Below are 20,770 nucleotides of genomic sequence, written 5' to 3'. Positions count from 1 at the left end.
GTATTCTGTAATGAGGATTCACATTTTTTGTAATAATAAAATCAAATGCTAGCATTTACCTTAGAAAGCACTTGCTCTGTGCTTTAAATATATTTACCAATTTAATCTTTACATCACCCTATGAGGCTTTCACTGTAACAATCCTTATTTCAAAGGTGGGTATAGTCAAACAGACTGATCCCTTACAGAGTAAACCGCAGGACAGAGGTAAAGCTCATAATTGCGCCGGGAACCACGGTGTCTTGACTCAGAGCTTGTGTAAATCTGATAATGATATAATGATCTGCCGTATTGCTTGGTGTGTGGAATTACTATGTGGTTATTCAGTTAATAATGGTTTGATTCTCAGATTATCTTCCAGAAAGTAGAACTCAACAGGTTGTTGCTCCAATACCAGTTCCCCAGAAGAAGAAAGAGAAAGCAAAGGAAAAAAAGGATCAAACTTGTCCTTCTCCGAAAGCCAAGGAGAAAAGGCTTGTATCCTATGATAGGACAGGTGCGTGGTATTCCTTGTTTAGAAGACTCGATACTTTTTCAAGTTACGCTGTGGTTTTGTGTGCTTACGTATATTGCGCAATGATTTTAGACCAGCGGTTCTCAACCTGTGGGTCGCGACCCTTTTGGGGGTCAAATGACCCTTTCACAGGGGTCGCCTAAGACCGTCGGAAAACACATCTATAATGACATATTGTTTTGTGATGAATCACTATGCTTTAATGATGTTCAATTTGTAACAATGAAATGGGTGGTCACCACAACATGAGGAACTGTATGAAAGGGTCGCGGCATTGGGAAGGTTGAGAACCACTGTTTTAGAAGAAACGGTCTTACTGCATTTTGTGTTTGGTTGCTTAAACAATTATTTACCATCTTTTTGAAAACCTAAAATATCAAGAGATTAAACAGTTGACAGACTGTTCAATCACTGTTTTTACTTAACACAAATCTCTGAAGGTTATGATTATAGAACTAGAAATAAGATAAACTTTGATGGTTTTGTTTTATACTTTCAGTAGCACTTTCTGGAATTACTACATTTAATAGGTTTACGTCTTTGTCTGACAAAAAGTTTAAATCCCCCAATAAATAATTCATTTAAACAGATTTTCCTCCACTAGCATTTTCCGGTTTATACTCTCTCTATACTGGAAATTCTTATTTGTATTAATACTTTAAGTTTTATAGGAAAAAGACTTTTCACTTGAAGTGCCATGGTCCAGGGCAGGTTTATCATAAAGTTACTGAAGCTTGAACTTTGGGGCCCCTTGTTACCCAGGCTTCATGTGCTTTTAAGCACAAATAGCACAAAACCTGCATGGATGTGGTGGTGTCCACGCCCTTGTCTAATCCCCTCCCCTTAATGTGGGCAGGACCTGTGACTGGTTCCAACCAATAGAATAAAGCAAAGGTGATGCTGGGCTGTCACTCCTGTGATTATATTACACTAGAGGCCTGGTGCACGAAACTTCGTGCACTCGGTGTCGGGGGGTTGTCCCTCAGCCCAGCCTGCACCCTCTCATAGTCCGGGACCCCTTGGGGGATGTCCACCTGCCAGCTTAGGCCCGCTCCCCAGGGGGATCGGGCCTAAGCTGGCAGTCAGACATCTCTCTGGCAGCCCGGGAGCCCTCGGTGCTAAGCCGCAGTCCGACATCCTTAGCACTGCTGAGGAGGCAGGAGAGGCTCCTGCCACTGCCATGGCTGCTGCGCTTGAAGCTGTCAGCCTGGCTTGTGGCTGAGCAGAGCTCCCTCTGCGGGAGCACACTGACCACCAAGGGGCAGCTCCTGCATTGAGTGTCTGCCCCCTGGTGATCAGTGCATGTCATAGTGACCAGTCGTTCCACCGTTAGGGTCAATTTGCATATTACCCTTTTATTATATAGCATTCTGGATGACTCCATTTCCCAGCAGACTTTATCAACTCTATTAAATCTGCCAAATTACCGTCAAGAATGATTGTATTTAATTTTTATTTTACAATATTGCATAAGAGGAAGACCCTTGCCAGCAGTTGATATTTTCCCATTTTTAATTTAACATATTTTGATTCTTTTTTCAGGAAGCCTTTGCTCTTCCAGGTTTATAAACATAGTCTCCCATATTTTCTTCTAACATTTCTATTATTTTCTACATTGACTTTTCTAACCCATCTATATATGGATTTCTAATCCACATGTAATTATTATCCACCTTATAATAATTATGTATGCTTGCCTAAATAACTGCATGTTTTTCTAAAATGGCTAACCACTCTCCCAGTTCCTCTTTTGATTTGAAATACCATTTTTTCACTTATTGGAATGTATTGTATAAATTATCATAACTGTTTTTCTTTTCCTATGCCAACACCACACTGCTTTGATTTCTATGTTTTTATATCTGAGTCTGTGATACTACTCGTGTGTACATAGTTTATACGATTTCCTTAACTAGTTTTTCGTTCCTCTTCCTCCTCTCTTTTATACCTAATGTTAACCAGCTTTCTTTTCAATTAACTATTTTAAATGTGTTTCCATGTTTAAGCAACTGACAGGACATAGGCTAGTCAATGCCTCGAGCACAAAATTGAAAGGGGAACTTACTCTGACATGTGATATCTTTCCAAATTCCTGACACTCTTTTTTAAAAAAATATTTTATTGATTTTTTACAGAGAGGAAGGGAGAGGGATAGAGGGTTAGAAACATCAATGAGAGAGAAACGTCAATCAGCTGCCTTCTGCACACCCGCAACCGGGGATGTGCCCGCAACCAAGGTACATGCCCTTGACCGGAATCGAACCTGGGACCCTTCAGTCAGCAGGCCGACGCTCTATCCACTGAGCCAAACCGGTCAGGGCCCTGACACTCTTATACGATCGCTCAAATCGCATTGCATCCTTTGCGAGAGAGTGGTTTTGATCAGCCAGTGTTTGTGATTTCTGGAGGAAAAGAAATCTTGAACGACTTCATGGGCCTTGTCCGTTTTGCCAGCATGGCGTCTGGTACGCTCCTCCCATGATTTTTTCCCGAGAAAAGATGTTTAAGGGCTAAGAGGGCAACCTGTAGGGCCTGGCGAACAAAAGCCAAGAAAAGTGAACGTTTCAAGGAGAGCAAGGAGAGCAAGAAAGATTTGGTCTGAAAGGTGTCAATGGGATGAGTAGTCTCAGGAGGATGAGCTTCATCTTACGTAGCCATCCCTTCTCTTCTGACCCCATTGCCCTCACCCTGCTTAGGCCTCTGTTAAGAAGATCCTTCTGACCGTATGTCTGTGCTAGTGCCTCTTTTTTGCTAGTCACCTGTGTCATTAGGTCTTTGGGGGTCTCTTTCTCAAATGGAAAAAAATATTACATCTTCTTTCCAGCTTCAGTTAAAATCGAATCTTAAGCTATCTTTTCTCCTCCAATTGTGTCATCCGTGTAAACTTTGAGTATCAGTTGCCATTGAAATTTGTTCTCTAGGTAGAAAAATTTGGATTCGTATACATACCCTTAAGCGATGCCCATACTGGCACTTACATTGGATCTTGTTTTAATATTCTCAACCAGAACCAGAGGATGACAATGTGATTAGACATATCCTCAGGCTGAGAAGAAAGCTTGGGTGGCAGACAAAATTACCCCACTGTAAGTTGGATTACTGGAATCCCGAAACTACAGTTCAGAAGATTACTGTAAAGGTATTATTTTATCCAACTGTGTACTATAAAAGTTAATGTTTGAAACTGTATCTTAATCTTGGTATCATTCATTATACTACACTAGAGGCCCAGTGCACGAAATTCGTGCATTGGTAGGGTCCCTGGCGGCTGGGTCTTCCTTCCTTTCCCCCGCTGGTCCCACCCCCTGGTCGAACTCCCGGACAACTCCCGGTCGAGGGGACAATTTGCATGCTTTGCTTTTATTATACAGGATTAGAATCATTATTATATTAATGTCAAGTCATAATCTCGTTTCATGGTGAATGCTTATAAAAAGTATTTGGCATCACTTCATTTTGCTTATTTAAAGAATGGAACGGGTAAGAAAATCAATCTGCCTGAAATTGGAATGTACTCTTAACTTCATGTTTATCAGCTTTTTGTGATTTTAAAAAGAAATCCTGGTGGAAAGCTGGATGCAAAATCCAAAATTACAGTCATTGGAAGCTGTTTAGTCAGTTCAACGGCCTCTGAAGGCATCATTCACTGAATTAGAATAAGGAACACTAAGAGCTCTTTTATAATAAAAGTTAATTATCCAGAAAAGGCTAAATGAAACTTTTTTTAATTTAAATTTTTTATTGTTTAAAGTATTACATATGTCTCCTTTTCCCCCCATTGACCTCTCCCTGGCCCTTCCCACCCCACCCCCCATAAATGAAACTTTCTTATAGAGTTTTATCAATAAAAGTTAGAAGTTTCAAAGCTAAAGTAAATAAATTTGACTTAAAAACTTTCTTAGCGGGGAATGTCTGATTTCTCAGGCCCTCAAGTGAACGAAGAAGAGACACGAGAGTACATTGCAGTAGCTCAGAACATGGGCTCAGGGTCAGCCTTGTATTCCAATGCCTACCTTGCCACTCTCTGACTTTGTGGCTTTTCTCCAATTACCTAAATTCCCAACATAGTAATTTATACATCTGTTTACTGAGATTAAAAAGATCAATTTAAGAGATTAAAGTTAAGACGTTAAAAATTCTGTGGTTGTAGCCAAACCAGTTTGGCTCAGTGGATAGAGCATCGGCCTGCAGACTGAAAAGTCCAAGGTTCGATTTCAGTCAAGGGCATGTACCTTGGTTGCGGGCACATCCCCAGTAGGTGTGCAGGAGGCGGCTGGTCGATGTTTTTCTCTCATCGATGTTTCTAACTCTCTATCCCTCTCCCTTCCTCTCTGTAAAAAAATCAATTAAAAAAAATATATAAAATTCTGTGGTTGTAGAGATACATATGTAGAACACTTGTTACTCATTAACTATTTATTAATGAGTAACACTTGTTACTCATTAACTATTATATAACTATTTAACAGACAAATATTAGCTGTTAGTTATACTAAACCATCATCATTATCAAAAGAAATGATAAATTTCATATGCTCAAAAGGCTTCTGGTGTTGGCAGACAGATTTCCTGGAAGTGCAACATACCTGGCAAAGGTATGAGTCCTTTGGGTTAAGAAGCATGCATGGCCCTGGCTGGTTTGGCTCAGTGGATAGAGCATCGGCCTGGGGACTGAAGGTTACCAAGCTTGATTCTGGTCAAGGGCACATGTCCAGGTTGCGGGCTCAATCCCCAGTAGGGGGCGTGCAGGAGGCAGCCGATCAATGATTATCTCTCATCATTGATGTTTCTCTCTCTCCCTCTCCTTTACTCTCGTAAATCAATAAAAATACATTTAAAAAAAATAAGCATGCATGAGTAAGCATACAGATCAATGTTCATGAATGTTTTTTTTACCACATTATATATAAGAATGAAAATTAAATGCATTAAATCTTAAGATTGATCTTGTGGAACTCTGATTAGACACAATTAGATGTTAGCTTTTCTCTCAATATTATTTTTAATCTGTATTGACATTTCAGTTTACTGAGTAATGGGTCCAGCCATTTTACTACTTAATCTGGTCAAGTTAATGAAAAAAACTTTTTTTAACCTCAGAAACCTTTGGAAGATGATGGCGAATTTGTATATTGCCTTCCTCGGAAAGACCCTCACGTCTTTTGTAATCCATACAATCTTCAGGTGGTCTCTGCCCACACAGCTAGAAATTGCAAAGAATTTTGGACTGTGACTGCTTCATTCGTTTCAAAGGTAATATATAACGAAAGAAAATCAAGTTTGGCTATAGATGGAGGCGGTGGGGGTCAGAGAGAGAAAACGCTTAATGATACAGACAAGTGGTCCTGAGACAAACACAGGCTTTCTTCATTTCTTGAAGATAGTTCATATATTTTAAAGAAATAAAGTCCTTTCATGCCTTCTATCTGCAGGTTACCAAAATAGGTGTCGTGGAAGATGTAGAACTCATACCTACTCTGGAATGGCTAATAGAAAGGAGATGTTTCTACATATTACAAAAATTCAAGATCGTTTCTAATTTTCGGTGAGATGAATGAAACGGAACCCAATTGTTTGTAATATGATCCTTTTGAAACAGTCATCTGCTGGATGATGTCTGGGTTTTGCTATAGTAAAGCCATATTTATGGGGAATTATAGAGGAAATGGAGACGTCTATACATTTTTTTTTAGATAAAGGAAGCTTACCCACTTAAGTATTACAACTCTTAATTTTATCTTTTTGGATAAATATTGTAAGAAAAAGGTATTTTAAAGTCAAGTAACTTAAATGGACTATAATGACCTTAATTTACTTTTTGTTTTTCCATCCCCTTATTTATTAAATGAATATTAATTGAGTCTGCTGCAAACCAGGCATTATTCTAGATGCTGTTGAACAAACCAAACAATTGTCCAGCTCTCAAAGGTCTTAGATTATAATGGGTGAGAGATGATGAAAGCACACATATATGCAAAATGTCAGATGAAGATGAAATACTGTCCTTTATAATAAAAGGGTAATATGCAAATTGACCCTAATGATGGGACCACCGGGAACAACTGGTTGCTATGACGTGCACTGAACACCAGGGGAACCACGCTCCTCAGGAGCTGGCCCCTGGCGCAGTCAGTGTGCTTCCACAGGGGGAGCTCCGCTCAGCCACAAGCTGGGCTGATGGCTGTAAGCACAGTGGCTGTGGCGGGAGCCTCTCCCACCTTCTCGGCAGCGCTAAGGATGCCCAACTGCGGCCCACCGGGATCCGGCCTAAGCCATCAGTTGGACATCCCCTGAGGGCTCTCAGGCTGCCAGAGGGATGTCTGACTGTCAGCTTAGGCCCGCTCCCCAGGTGGACATTTCCTGAGGGGTCCCAGACTGCAAGAGGGCACAGGCCGGGCTGAGGGACCCTCACCCCCTCCGCAAGTGTATGAATTTTCGTGCACCGGACCACTAGTCTATATATATAAAAGCCTAAGTGACTGTTCGACCGGTAGCTATGATGCGCACTGACCACCAGAGGGCAGACACTCAGTGCACAGGCATGGAAACATGGAACAGACTGATGAATCTCAGAGGGAAGGGGGAAAAGGGGAGGGGGGGAAGAGATTAACAAAGATAGTATATGCATACTAGAGGCCCAGTGCACGGATTCATGCACCAGTGGGGTCCCTTAGCCTGGCCTGCACCCTCTCACAATCCGGGACCCCTCGGGGAATGTCAGACTGCCAGTTTCAGCCCGATCCCTGCAGGCCAGGCCAAGGGACCCCACCAGTGCACGAATCTGTGCACTGAGCCTCTAATGAAAAAATAAAACAGCATTCAGGAGCTTGGCAGTTGTTCTTTTTTAATATATATATTTTTAATTGGTTTTTTACAGAGAGGAAGGGAGAGGGATAGAGAGCTAGAAACATCGATGAGAGAGAAACATCGATCAGCTGCCTCCTGCACACCCCCCACTGGGGATGTGCCCACAACCAAGGTACATGCCCTTGACCGGAATCGAACCTGGGACCCTTCAGTCCACAGGCTGAAGCTCTATCTACTGAGCCAAACCGGTTAGGGCGGCAGTTTGTTTTTTATTAAATTGATTGTGGTGACATTGGTTGACATGATCACATAGGTTTCAGGTGTGTGCTTCTATGTTACAAGATCTGTATGTTGCACCTTGTGCCCACCACCCAAAGCACTTACTGATTCAGACCATCATTTAAAAATGTGTCTCGTTCGAAGTTTCTACCACATCAGGATTCCTGAGACTCTGTGATCCTTCACAAAGGAGTTCCAGACTGCTGTTCTTCCAGGATTTGTATCTTGTTTTGTACTTTTTAAATTTCCTCTCTAATGTGCGTCTTTTCTTGTGGACTGCTGCTATCTGCTGGGGACTAGGAAAAGAGAGAAATAACATTTTTTTCTTTCTTTTTTTGTGTGGGTTCAAGGGTGAGAGTGAGGACTGGGAGGAGGTGGTAGAGGTCAAAGGAGGAATGAGAAAGTGTCAAAAAATAACATTTTAAATGATTACATTTAATATTGTTGGAATAACGAAGGAGCTAGAGAACTTTCTGTAAGACAAGTGAATGGGTTTTGTGGCAGGGAAAGCATTCACTTACTGAGCAAATACTTCTTGTGCCTGTTCTGTTCCACTGTTAGGAGCCCTGGAGGTGCAACCATGTGAAAAATATACGAGGACTCTGTCCCTAGAGAAGTTCTAGTCTCTGGAGGGAGATAGATAACAAGTAAATCAGTGAGCTCATTTCAGGTAGTGAGAAGGGCCAGAAAGATATGTAAGACGGAGAAAACAGGGTGTGTGTGTGTGTGTGTGTGTGTGTGTGTGTGACTGTTGTAAATAGGATGGCTGATGAAAAGGGACACATGTGAGGTCTTGAAAGAGAAAAGTTCCGGACAGAATACAGCGAGCAAGTTTAATAAGGGCGAGGAATGATCGCCAGAGAAACCTTTTAGTTCCTTCTCTTTGAGTTTCGAATATTACAGACGCGTCTTTTTAAGAAAGCATACGTATTAAATATTACCAAAAGGGCATGCATTGTCTTACATGTTTACTTACCACGATACAGTGATTTCTTATCCATGTACCTTTTCATTTCATTATCACTTGAAAACAGAATCTTGACTCCCCTTGGAATATAAGTCTCTTTTGAAAATAGCCAGTAAATGTTTAAGGGGAAAGCATATATTTTTATAGTTTTTCTGTTTATTGGAGTGTTGCAGCTAAACCGCTCATGCATCTATGAGGGTTATAATGACTTTCACTTACATTTACACTTTGTTCTCTATGCTGTTGATTGATTGGGGAGACAGTGATACGGTTTAGTAGTTGCTTTAGGTGAGTCAGGATGAATGAAGTGCCCCAGAGAATTCTCTAGTTTTACCAAGCCTTTACTGAATTGGTGTAATTGTGACTTATGAATATAGACTGAAAGAAGTCTTTTTCTTTTTCAGAATGAATAAAGCATTTGTTACTTGGAAATTGACTGTTAGAAGAATTAAGACAGACAGAAGCAGGTAAGTCTTGATAGAAATCTCAAGAGGAAGCCTTATTTTTTAAATATTGTAGTATGGAAGCAGACATAAATTAATATTCACTTCGGTGATTTGAAAGTCACATTCTATAACATGTATGATTAAGTTGAATCCATCTGCATTTGAATATTTTTTGTTAAACATAATGTTATGTATGTGTGTATATAAATGTGTAGGGGTGTGTGTGTGTGTGTGTGTGTATGTACACGTGTACACCATGCTGTGCTGTAAGGGAATCAGAGTGCTATGAAGAGCCCAGGATGAGCCCTAGCTGGTTTGGCTCAATGGATAGAGCATTGGCCTGCGGACTGAAGGGTCCCAGGTTCGATTCTGGCCAAGACTATATGCCTGGGTTGCGGGCTCGATCCCCAGCAGGGGGCATGTAGGAGGCAGCCGATCAATGATTCTCACTCATCATTGATGTTTTTTTCTCTCTCTCCCTTCCTCTGTAAAATCAATAAAATATATATTTTTTTAAAAAAGAGCCTAGGACGAGATTCCCTTGGTCACTCGATCTAACTTTCTGCTTTCAAAAAGAGGAGTGATTCAGTAATCCAAGGTAGACGACAGTGAATTCTATTTTGTCGGCTATCTGACAGCCAAGTTTCATTGCTGTCGTTGTTACTAAACTTTTTACTTGGAGATTGTTGTGATCGAAATGCAGTTGCAAGAATTGATGAAGAGGGACCCCATGCACCCTTGGCCCAGTTTCCCCCAGTGGTAACATCTTGCAAATCTGTGGTAAAATACGACAAGCAGGACAGTGTGGTAGATGTCATACCTGTTAGCTCTAGGCATATGAAACAAATTATACTAGTTATCTCTAAATTAACTTCGTTCATTCAGAAGGAGAGAGAATAAAGTCTGTGGACATGTTTTTAACTTCCAGGTCGTTTCTGTACTGCCATCTTTTCTGGGCTGATGAATTGTTTCAAAGCTACCTGCTTTACGTAAAGAGACTTTGTGAAGATGCTTTTAATCGCAGAAATGATGACGGATGTGGAGATAATTCATCGGCCATGTGCCTCGTAAAGGTGGGAAAAAGTAGCCCTTGTTGGTTTGGCTCAGTGGATAGAGCATCGGCCTGCGGACTGAAAGGGTCCCAGGTTCCATTCCAGCTAAGGTCACATGCCTGGATTGTGGTCTCCATCCCCAGTGTGGGGCGTGCAGGAGGCAGCCGATCAGTGATTCTCTCTCATCATTGATGTTTCTATCTCTCTATCCCTCTCCTTTCCTTTCTGAAATCAATTTTAAAAACGTATATTTAAAATAAAGTATACTACTATAAGCTAATATTGGTGTATAGAAGCAAGGGAGTACAAATGGGGTTTTGAATCAAAGGAATACAGATATCTAGGTCCATAAGTAAACCATCACTATGGATGACTAATGTCCTAGAATACCTGTAAAGATCTTTATTCCCTCGGGTAGTCACTTTTAATAGTTAGCATTTCTTATAACTAATTTCTTCCTTACACTTAACCTAAGTCTGTTATGCAGCCCTTCCTTTGTTTGCAACACTCCAAATGTGCAATAATATTTATAAACAATCTACTGCATAACTGATAGGTACTAGCTAATCTTCCCTCAGTATAGCATGTCAAAAATTGTAATAAGTTGCAACTCAGAGGGTTTAGGTTACATTTATGAATTCTCCTGTTCCACAGTTCTAAGAAAGGGTGAACTTCTTAATGAATGATTTAATTTATATGGAATAGTTCTTTCAAAAAGGTTAAGTGTGGGGCATGGTTACAGTGTTTGGGCCAGGTTCAAGCCTCGGACTAATGAAAGGACAGGGTCCTCTCATTGCCACGTGCAATTCCCAGCTGGAGGGCAGGGCCCTCCCAGCACAATCATAGCCAATGGCTGTGGTTGTGAGCTTGAACCTATGGTCCAAACACGTAGCCCCACGTGCCTTGTGCTAGAGTTTGGGTGCATGTAGTTGAGTGAGGTTGAAACTCATGAGAATGCTGTAAACAACTTGATCACGCCCCTACTTTGCCTTGTGGCATCTGCTATAAAATAAAGACAGGGCTTGTGGGTGCTGGCACTGTCTCCTCATCAGGGAGGCAGCGTCCCATCGAGACCCAGCTGTCATTCTCTTGTCTGTCTTTTCTCAATTCTTTCACCCCCTCTCCCCCCACTCAGGATCACCTTTGGCCGTAACAGTTAAGTATATAAACTATAAATTTTAAGTGTTTAATATACAATTGAACAGGGTTCCAGCGACTTTCACTTCCCTTACCCACTGTGGGAGGGAGATAACTGAAAAGTAATATTGATAATCATCTAGACTCAGAAAGAGAAATAGTAAGAGCGCTTGGACAAGGTATACATTTGACAAGCAGCTCAAATTAATCGTGTTGACTATACACATATGATAAGATGAATACTTGTACATCAACAGCTTATTTTTAGAATTGGTCATGTGTATTGACTATTACATAGTAGGTGCTCAGTAGTCTTTGAATGAATGAGTAAATAAAAGAATGAATGAAGAAAGATGGATTAATCACTACATGTAAAGTAATATTTTGTACTAGAGGCCCAGTGCACAAAAAATTTGTGCACTCAGGGGGGTCCTTTAGCCCGGCCTGTGCCCTCTCGCAGTCTGGGACCCCTCGGGGGATGTCCACCTGCTGGCTTAGGTCCGCTCCCTGGGGGATCGGGCCTAAGCTGGCAGTCAGACATCCCTCTGGCAGCCTGGCAGCGCTCGGAGGATGTCCACTTGCCAGCGGGGAGCAGGCCTAAGCTGCAGTCGAGCATCCTTAGTGCTGCTGAGGAGGCTCCTGCCACCACCCCTGTGCTGGCAGCCATCAGCCTGGCTTGTGGCTGAGCAGAGCTCCCCCATGTGGGAGCGCACTGACCACCAGGGGGAAGCTCCTTCATTGAGCGTCTGCCCTCTGGTGGTCAGTTTGTGTCATAGTGACCAGTCATTCCCAGTCATTCTGCTGTTAGGGTCAATTTGCATATTACCCTTTTATTATATAGGATAGTTCTATTGAGAATATTAATGTTTCCAAAGGATTAAATTTCAGTTAAGTAGGAGACATTTCCCAGGGGAGTGTTTTTTTGATACGGTTTTAATGTAGCAGGAAATTGGTTGGGCAGCTGTGGTATTCGATTGTTTGATGAATGGCTGAGTGACAGGATTTATCACTTCACTTCATGGTGGGTTAAAGCAAAGGAGACTTTAGAATATCTCTGCAGACTGTGCTTGAAATGTTAGTGGATGATAATCCTAACAGAAAAGGGAGGCTAGGACTCTTTCCTGGAGACCTTAGCCATGTCAGCTTCCGCCAGACATCAAGGGTCAGGGAACAGACCTTCCCAATCAGACGCGTTTTTGTGAATTACCCTTTATACGCAAAGTGCTGTGCAGAGGAGATGCGTGTGAAGTGAAAAAGGAAGCACGCTTACAGTGTATTGGAAAAGATTATCCTTTGCATGTAAAAATGGTAACTGATTCTCAGGGTATTCCCTCCATTTTGCTAAGCATTGTAGCTCACCAGCCAATTAGGAGGCAATGAGCAATCATGCCAACGGGCAAGCAATACTGTAAAACAGCTATGCCACAGACACTGTGCAGAAGCCTTTGGCATTGGTTAGGGCACGTTTCACGAAGGAAGGCTTCCTGAGCTAGGCCTTGTGGGGTTTGGGTAGCCAGGGGGGAGCAGCCAAGTGAGGAATAGGAATGTGAGTAAAGTATTCAGTTTTGCAAGTTAGTTGGGTCTGGAACATGGGGCCAAGGAGAACAGACAAAGGGAACAGTAGGAGCAGAGCCTGTCCTTAGGTCAGGGGCGCCCCTAGCGAGGGCGTGAGGACAGTTGGCAAGAATAGGAAGAGGTTCCTGAGGCTGGAGAAACCAGGGTCAAAAGGAGGGGGAACCGAGCCTGGGGTGGGGAATCGGAAGGGGGGACAGTATTTTGAGCGTTTCATAAAATGTAAGTTTTTGTTTCCCTCCCCTATGGGAGGAGGGTGCTCTGAGTGGGAATGTACAAAGTCCCTCCGTTGGTTTGTGCGGAGTAAACTTGGAGAACTGTTCTTAAAGAGCAACCCTTGCAAGGGTCTGAACGTGCTACTTAAGAAAATTCGGATGACGTTGGTTGGCTTGTGGGGAAAATTGTAGGTGGGGAGGTACGGAGTTAAAGAGATCGGTTAGTATGGGCTGTAATAATGTAGGCATAAGCAACGGGAACTTTAATTAGGGCGTCGGCAGGGAGATCAGAAAGGAAGGGAGATTGGAGACATTTAACCTGGAAAATCAGGGCCTCGAAAACAGGTATGGGACCAGGAGAGAGAGAAACACAAAGAGTTAATCCCCGGTGTTAAGGCCAGAGCAGTGCTTTTCAATCGTATTTTAACTTTGGAAGATGATTTGTTATAAAGTGGTATCGCCATATAACTAGGGATAAAGATGGCCACGTTTATTGATGGAAATGTATTTTGGCAAGGGCATTAATGTGATACGGAAAAAACAAGAAAAAATACCGAAAGGAGGAAGGAGGATGCGATATATGTGAATGGGTGGAACGTTCAGGGAGGAGTTCAGTAGCAGAGTTGATGGAAATTTCTGAATAAATTCAGAAGAATACTTACCTTACTTGTATCGGTAATTTGAATCTCTTTATCCTACACTTAGTGTTTATGTTTTTTTAAGTTTTACAAATCATTGGGACTTCAGGGTGAAGCAATTCCTGAGATTGGTGGTTCCCCGGGGTTCGTGGATATTTCAAAAACACATCAGCTCTTGAATTATTTTCCTTTGGCTTACTTCAGTTACAATTAAAATAATGTATTTTTCTGTGTGTGTTTTTTTAAAAATAAAGATTTATTTATATTTAACTATGGGTGTTTGAATAGGAAAAACATATAAGGCATATAGTGTATAAAGCATAACCTACAAAAGAAAATATAAAATATGCTCGTTATGATATGAGAAGATGGCCAAAATGTTTTTCTCCCCTCTCTCTCTCTCTCTCTCTGAAATGAATTTTGACTTTGCAACATTTATCATTTTTGACATTTTTTACAAATTTTGACATTTTTCAACATTTATCATCCTTTAGCTGGATACGTCTCGGACATACTCTCTGGATGAATTTTGTGAGGAACAGTTACAGCAAGCTTCCCGCACATTCAAACGACTTGAGGATATCAGGGATAAAGCCATTGCAGAAATGAAAAGTACACTTTTAAAGGTAACTCATGATATCCTTGCAGTGGATCAGTTTGTATGTTACTGATAAAGCAATCGCTTCAAATCGCATCCCCGGAGAAAGTGTTGGAAATGGGCAGGTAGAGGGACCAAGGACTAGTTAATTAGCCAACTAACTAGTACTGTGCACTCCCTAGCTGCACGTACAGGAAATTTTCCAGGCGTTGTATAGAAGGCAAATATATGTGCGACTAAGTATATGTGTGTGTTTATTGAATTGTAGGTGGCAGAAAAGGAAGAAATTAGAGAATTTTTTGAGTCAAGCTTCTCTAAAGCTGCCAGATCACATTTCAAGCTGCCTGTATATCGACGTTTATTAAAAAAATTTTTGAGGTTTTTCATGCTGGTTGACTACATATTTCAGGAGCTCATCCGCCAGCTGATGAACACTGCAGTCACTCTGCTTTTGGAATTATTTCATGGTTCTGCTAGAATGCCATTTACAGCGGAAAAAAGGAATGAAAACCTAATCAAGTAAATCATATTTTCTTTTGACTGACAAAAGGAATTTGTAATCATAGCGTTGCAAACATTGATTGTCCATGATAGAGGAAATAGCCAATAGTTGAAGTGAGAATTTGAAAGTTCTTCTTATAGCAAATTGTATGTGCTCAATTTTTACAATTATCTGGCAATACTTTGCTTAATACTGTCCATAACATTTAAAAAAAAGTTTCCCAATACTGCTTCACAATTCTGCATATGTCTGATGGCCATATAAAATATGGGCTGGCCAGTACAATTTGAAATTCAGATATGTAATAATTCCTTAGTATGTCTCAGATATTACCTATCCTAAAAATTACTGTTTGTTTGAAATTCCAGTTCAACTGGGTGTTTTGTATCTTGATTTGCTAAATCTGGAAATTCTGTGTATAGGGCTAATTCGAAGTTCAGGGCCAGTTCTTAAAGATTATCAGGGTGATTCGAGAAGGAACCCATAAGCTTCCATTGGAATTTGAGTCAATTCTGCTTAAATGAGACATGAGAATTTTTCATGGTAGTAAAATATAAATAACAAAATTTACCATTTTTAAATATGTAATTCAGCGGCATTAAGTACATTCAGTCTTGTGCAACCATCAGCGTATTCATTTCCAGGACTTTTTCATTATCCCATTCTTAAATTTTGTGAGACTCTTCACCCATTAAACAGTCACTCCTTGTTCTATGTGTACGCCCCCCACCACGCCCTTGTAACCTCTATTGTCCTTTCTGTGACTATGAACTTACTATTCTGAGTACCTCAGATAAGTGGAATCATACAATATTTATCTTTTGTGTTTGCCCTATTTCATCTAGCACCATGTGTTTAAGGCTCATCCATGATGTAACATGTAACAGAATTTCCTTTTTAAGGCTGTATAATATTCCACTGTGTAGTTATACCATGTTTTGCTGGTTTGTTTGTTCATCTGTTGATGGTAGTTGGGTTAGCCTCTTGGCTATTGAGCCAGGCCAGCTGGGCGAAGCTGCAACATTTTAATTTCCACCAGCAAAGCACCAGGCTTCTATCTCACCAACACTACTGTTTTCCTTTTTAAATAGTAATACCCAGCCTAATTGGTATGAAGGGGTATCTTGTTATGGTTTCGATTTGTAATTCCCTAACGATTAGTGGTGCTAAGCATATTTTTGCATGCCTATTGGCCATATTTCTTTGGGGGAATGTCTAGTTATTTATGTTTTTGTGGATATTAACAAGATAACAAGAATTTAAAAGACTGCATTTTTGCTTTCCATTTTTTAACCTAGAACACACAAGGATATCTTTGCTCTTACTGGAAAGATAACAAATGATTATGAAGAACTTGTCATTAATTCAAACTTATATGCTACTTCTGTTCCAAAGTCGGACTTAAAAGCAGAAGCTGATATTAATGAGGTAAATGGTCTTTGAAAAATAGAAACATAGATTTTGAATGAATGAATAAATGAAAAGTAAGTGAAATAAGTTTGGAAATTAAAATGTGATTTATGATTAATGCTCAATTTCTTTTTTCTTTTTTTTAAAAATATATTTTATTGATTTTTTACAGAGAGGAAGGGAGAGGGATAGAGAGTTAGAAACATCGATGAGAGAGAAACATCGACCAGCTGCCTCCTGCACATCTCCTACTGGGGATGTGCCCACAACTCAGGTACATGCCCTTGACCGGAATCAAACCTGGGACCCTTCAGTCCGCAGGCCGACGCTCTATCCACTGAGCCAAACCAGTTTCGGCTAATGCTCAATTTCTTACCCAAAACACACACACACACACACACACACGCACGCACGCACGCACCTCTGCTTCCACTATAGAAAGCTATTTTCACACTTACCTTCATGCATTATTGTGTTCTTACTATGTACCAGGCACTGAATTAGGCACTGAAGTAGACCAGTGGGCAGTGCTAATGAAAATACCAGGCAGAGGTCATTTTCCAGAGCAAACGATGCAACACTTTATATATTCGTTTGGAATTGCCGGTGTGGGCTTTTTTTTTATTGTGGTCAAACAGCAGAAAATGGGCCGCTTGAACCACTTGTCAGAGGACAATTCAGTGGCGTCGGTGCGTCCCAGAACGGTGCGACCATCACACCCCACTTCCAGGACGGTCTCATCCTCCCACACGGGAACTCTGTCCCCGTGCCTGTGCGACTTTTAAGGCTTGACAGGTCGCCGTCCGCATCCACCTAAGCTCTTTCCCAGCAGCTTCCCCGGGTGCCAGTGGCGTTTCTTTCTTTTTTTAAAAAAATATATTTTATTGATTTTTTATAGAGAGGAAGGGAGAGGGATAGAGAGTTAGAAACATCGACAAGAGAGAAACATGGATCAGCTGCCTCCCGCACGCCCCCTACTGGGGATGTGCCCGCAACCCAGGTACATGCCCTTGACCGGAATCGAACCTGCGACCCTTCAGTCCGCAGGCCGACGCTCTATCCACTGAGCCACATCGGTCAGGACCAGTGGCGTTTCTTTACACGTTAGCTGCCTCCGTTTGTTCATAACCGGAGCTAAAGGTTGGGGTTCTAGCAGGTGACTCCGGTGCCTACATCGAGACACACCCCTCCAGCACAACCGATCCTTTCATGGACATGAGGGATCAATAAATCGAGAACTCAGGCCTAGACAGAGCCGAAGAGCAGTCGCATTGTGTGACTACAATATCGATACCTCAGACCCTCCTGGTTCTCGGTGGGGATGCCTGTACTAACGTGTGTGTCAAAGTGAGGAGCCATGACCTGGGGCAACGAATGTGAAATATATTCCTGATGTGTAAGTCCTGAGCCTGAGTGTCCAGCAGCATCACCTGATCAGCTTTTTTTCCCCTTTTTTTAAAAAATATATATTTTATTGATTTTTTTACAGAGAGGAAGGGAGAGGGATAGAGAGTTAGAAACATCGAGAGAGAAACATCGATCAGCTGCCTCCTGCACACCTCCCACTGGAAATGTGCCCGAAACCAAGGTACATGCCCTTGACCGGAATCGAACCTGGGACCCTTCAGTCCGCAGGCCGACGCTCTATCCACTGAGCCACACCGGTCAGGGCAGCTTTTAAGTGATTCAGATTCCTGGCCTTGACCCCTCACCCTTTAACGCAAAATCTCTCGGGATGGGGCCTAAGAATTTGTATTTATTAAGCTCTAAAATGATTACTATTTGGCCACTCTGGTATCCATTTATACAGTTTTGGGGAAAATACTACAGTATTTCATTTATTTTTCCGTTCACTTACTTTTTTTTTTTTAAACATGCAAATAGCAGTTATCTGGCAATGCAGTGTTACTCGGTTAACCTGAAGTTATTGATCATGTAAAATTTAGGACTGTATTATCTAAATGTCCTTTTACCTCTATATGATCACCAGAACTGTAACCTATCTGTCACATTAGATTTTCAATTCCATTAGATTGGATAAGGACTTGACAAAATATGCACCGGTATTTGAAGTCAATCTACACTTGAGAATTCCTTCTGAGAGCGATTCTTCGAGCAGCTCCAGGGAGAGCTACCAGGAATCCGAGCAGTTCTCTGAGAAATCCCTGCTGTCCCAGGAGGAGGAGATAGCGGAAAGTGAAGTCAGCAGCGTCAAACCCTCAAGCGAGGAGCTCCTAATAATGCAGCCGAAACCCAGGACTTTGAACCTCGTAGAAATCCTTTCAGGTGAGATGATTGAGACGGGTAAGCCCAAAGGGAAATAGCCTGACACCTGGGACTTCACAAGGGAGGGAAAAACACATCCTTATGGATTATCGCGCGGTAAATTGTGACGTTGAGCCATGTCAAAGGAAGGAGGCTCCGAGGAAGTCTAAACGGAACAGGCCATCTGTGGTAGATGCGAGCAGGACCGCCATGACCCATTTTTTAATCTTAATACCACTGGTCGCTGAGGGGGGACCCGAGGAGCCCCCTTCACGAGGACGGGCAGCACCTGGGGTGCTCGTTAACATGCAGACTCTCGGACTCCATCTGAGACCTCCTTAATTAGATTTGGGGGTGAGGGGGGGTTGCTGGCTGGACACTGCCTTTCCAGGTGATTCTTAGGGTGTTTGGGAAGCACTGATAACAGAGCAGCTTGTCCTTTAGCCGATATAAATATCAATCAGTTTTTTTCTTCTCTTTCTTTCAATGGATTCTGATAGATATAGAAGCCATGGATGATTTCGATAATAAGACCGAGAACGATGAGTAAGTCGCACACACTTCTGGAGTTACAAGTAATTAGACCTGACGTTCGTCCCGGCGTCGTGTTGAAATTCGCTCTCATGGTTTTCTCTCGTAGATTTTTAGAATTCCCTACGAATCTCTCAATTGCTCCCAACAGACGGGACTTTTCAGTAAAAATTCAGAATATGCTGGCCGATCTTGAGAAATGCATAAGTAAGTGTTTTAAGTGTTTCATCAGATACATTGTATCCTTCAGCAATATTTTCTGAAATTTAGGGATTGGAAGCTTTTACCCAGGTATGTGGCAGACATGACGGTGTATTAGAGATCATGGATTCACACTCTTTGGGATCAATCGAAGTGAATTTGAAATTACTTGAGCATGTGGGAATTATACCCACAACCATAGAAGCAGGAAAATAGTGGAGGCTTGGGTTTGTTTTTTTTCAATAATGTACTACAGAATTTTATGAGACTTAAGTAAGTAATATCTTCTATATCAGCAGAACAAAGGTATCATTTCCACCTTAAATAGATTTTTTGTTGTTGTAAATCCTCACCTGAGGATAGTCTCCTTTGCTTTCAGAGAGAGTGGAAAGGAGGGTGCGGAGAGAGAAAGGAGAGAGAGAGAGAGAGAGAGAGAGAGAGAGATGAAAGAGACACATTGATCGGTTGCCTCTTGCATGCGCCGAGACCAGGGCCTGGAATCAAACCTACAACCCAGGTACCTGCCCTCGACCCGGGAATCGAACCCGAGACCCTTCAGTGTGCGGGCCGACGCTCTACCCACTGAGCAACACTGGCCAGGGCTTAAATAGATTTTGATTAATGCTGTTCCAGCTGGGTGCACACAATCTGACATGACATGGCAGTCACCAGCCTGACCCAGGAATTGATCCCTTCTCCACGGTCTCAGTCGATCCTGGAACACCAGGACCCGCTGCGGCTCCTTGACTGCAGCATCGTTCTCCAATCACATCACCATAGTTTGCTGAGCTCAGAGGCCCCTCTTTCTAAACTGGTATCCAGTGCACTGTTTGTTTTTAAAAAATATGTTTTTATTTATTTCAGAGAAGAAGGGAGAGGGAGAGACACATCAGTGATAAGAGAGAATCATTGATCGGCTGCTTCCTGCATGCCCCCTACTGGGGGTCGAGCCTGCATCTCTGACGTGTGCCCTGACCAGGAATTCAACCGTGACCTCCTGGTTCATAGGTCAATGCTCAGCCACTGGGCCACCCCAGCCGGGCTCCAATGCATTGCTTGATTTCCTTTTGTAAGCTCAGGAATCCAGTGTCTCGTTGTCCTTACTGTTGAGTGGTGAGAGGTCTTTATATGTACTCTTGATACAAGTTCTTGATTAGTTATAAGATTTACAAAATGTGCCTTACCCTTTCACTTCTTCCTCACAGAGCTAAACTTCTTAATTTTGATCAAGTACAGCTTATCAATTTTTTTGTCTTCATAGATTATACTTTCGATTTTATGTCTAAAAACTCTCTAACTCAAGGTCATACCGATCTTTCCTACGTTTTCTCCTAGAAGGTTTATAGATGTGTGTTTTATTCTTAGGGATACGATTCATCTTGGGTTGATACTTTCTAATGTATAAAGTGTAGGTGCAAGTTATTTTATTGCCTGTGGACATCCAGGCGTGCAGCTAGATTACGAACTCATTGATAGTAGAGGCGGTGTCTTCTAATCTTTGTATCCGCACATTGGTATAATGGTCTTCCCATAGCATATCCACATCAAATCATTGTTAACTTAATGCGGTGGTTCTCAACCTTCCTAATGCCGCGACCCTTCAATACAGTTCCTCGTGTTGTGGTGACTCCCCAAC

General features: G+C 41.9%; 1 protein-coding gene across 1 annotated transcript in view; it reads left to right on the top strand.

Annotated features, from left to right (window-relative positions):
• The window catches only part of DNAH14 (dynein axonemal heavy chain 14), a 142,861-nt gene that overhangs the window by 3,259 nt on the left and 118,832 nt on the right, over positions 1–20,770 (top strand). The window contains exons 3-14 of the mRNA XM_070401461.1: positions 350–496; positions 3,523–3,653; positions 5,615–5,767; positions 5,947–6,059; positions 8,972–9,034; positions 9,942–10,086; positions 14,122–14,253; positions 14,494–14,744; positions 16,026–16,155; positions 18,153–18,423; positions 18,903–18,948; positions 19,043–19,140. Of these exons, the coding sequence (XP_070257562.1) occupies positions 350–496; positions 3,523–3,653; positions 5,615–5,767; positions 5,947–6,059; positions 8,972–9,034; positions 9,942–10,086; positions 14,122–14,253; positions 14,494–14,744; positions 16,026–16,155; positions 18,153–18,423; positions 18,903–18,948; positions 19,043–19,140 (1,680 nt within the window). The remainder of the gene's footprint in view (positions 1–349; positions 497–3,522; positions 3,654–5,614; positions 5,768–5,946; positions 6,060–8,971; positions 9,035–9,941; positions 10,087–14,121; positions 14,254–14,493; positions 14,745–16,025; positions 16,156–18,152; positions 18,424–18,902; positions 18,949–19,042; positions 19,141–20,770) is intronic.

This window comes from Myotis yumanensis, unplaced genomic scaffold, assembly GCF_028538775.1.
Source record: "Myotis yumanensis isolate MYYU_CA2020_CCGP unplaced genomic scaffold, mMyoYum1.0.hap1 SCAF_22, whole genome shotgun sequence".
Lineage (NCBI taxonomy): Eukaryota > Metazoa > Chordata > Mammalia > Chiroptera > Vespertilionidae > Myotis > Myotis yumanensis.
This window is presented reverse-complemented; position numbering and strand designations above follow the sequence as displayed.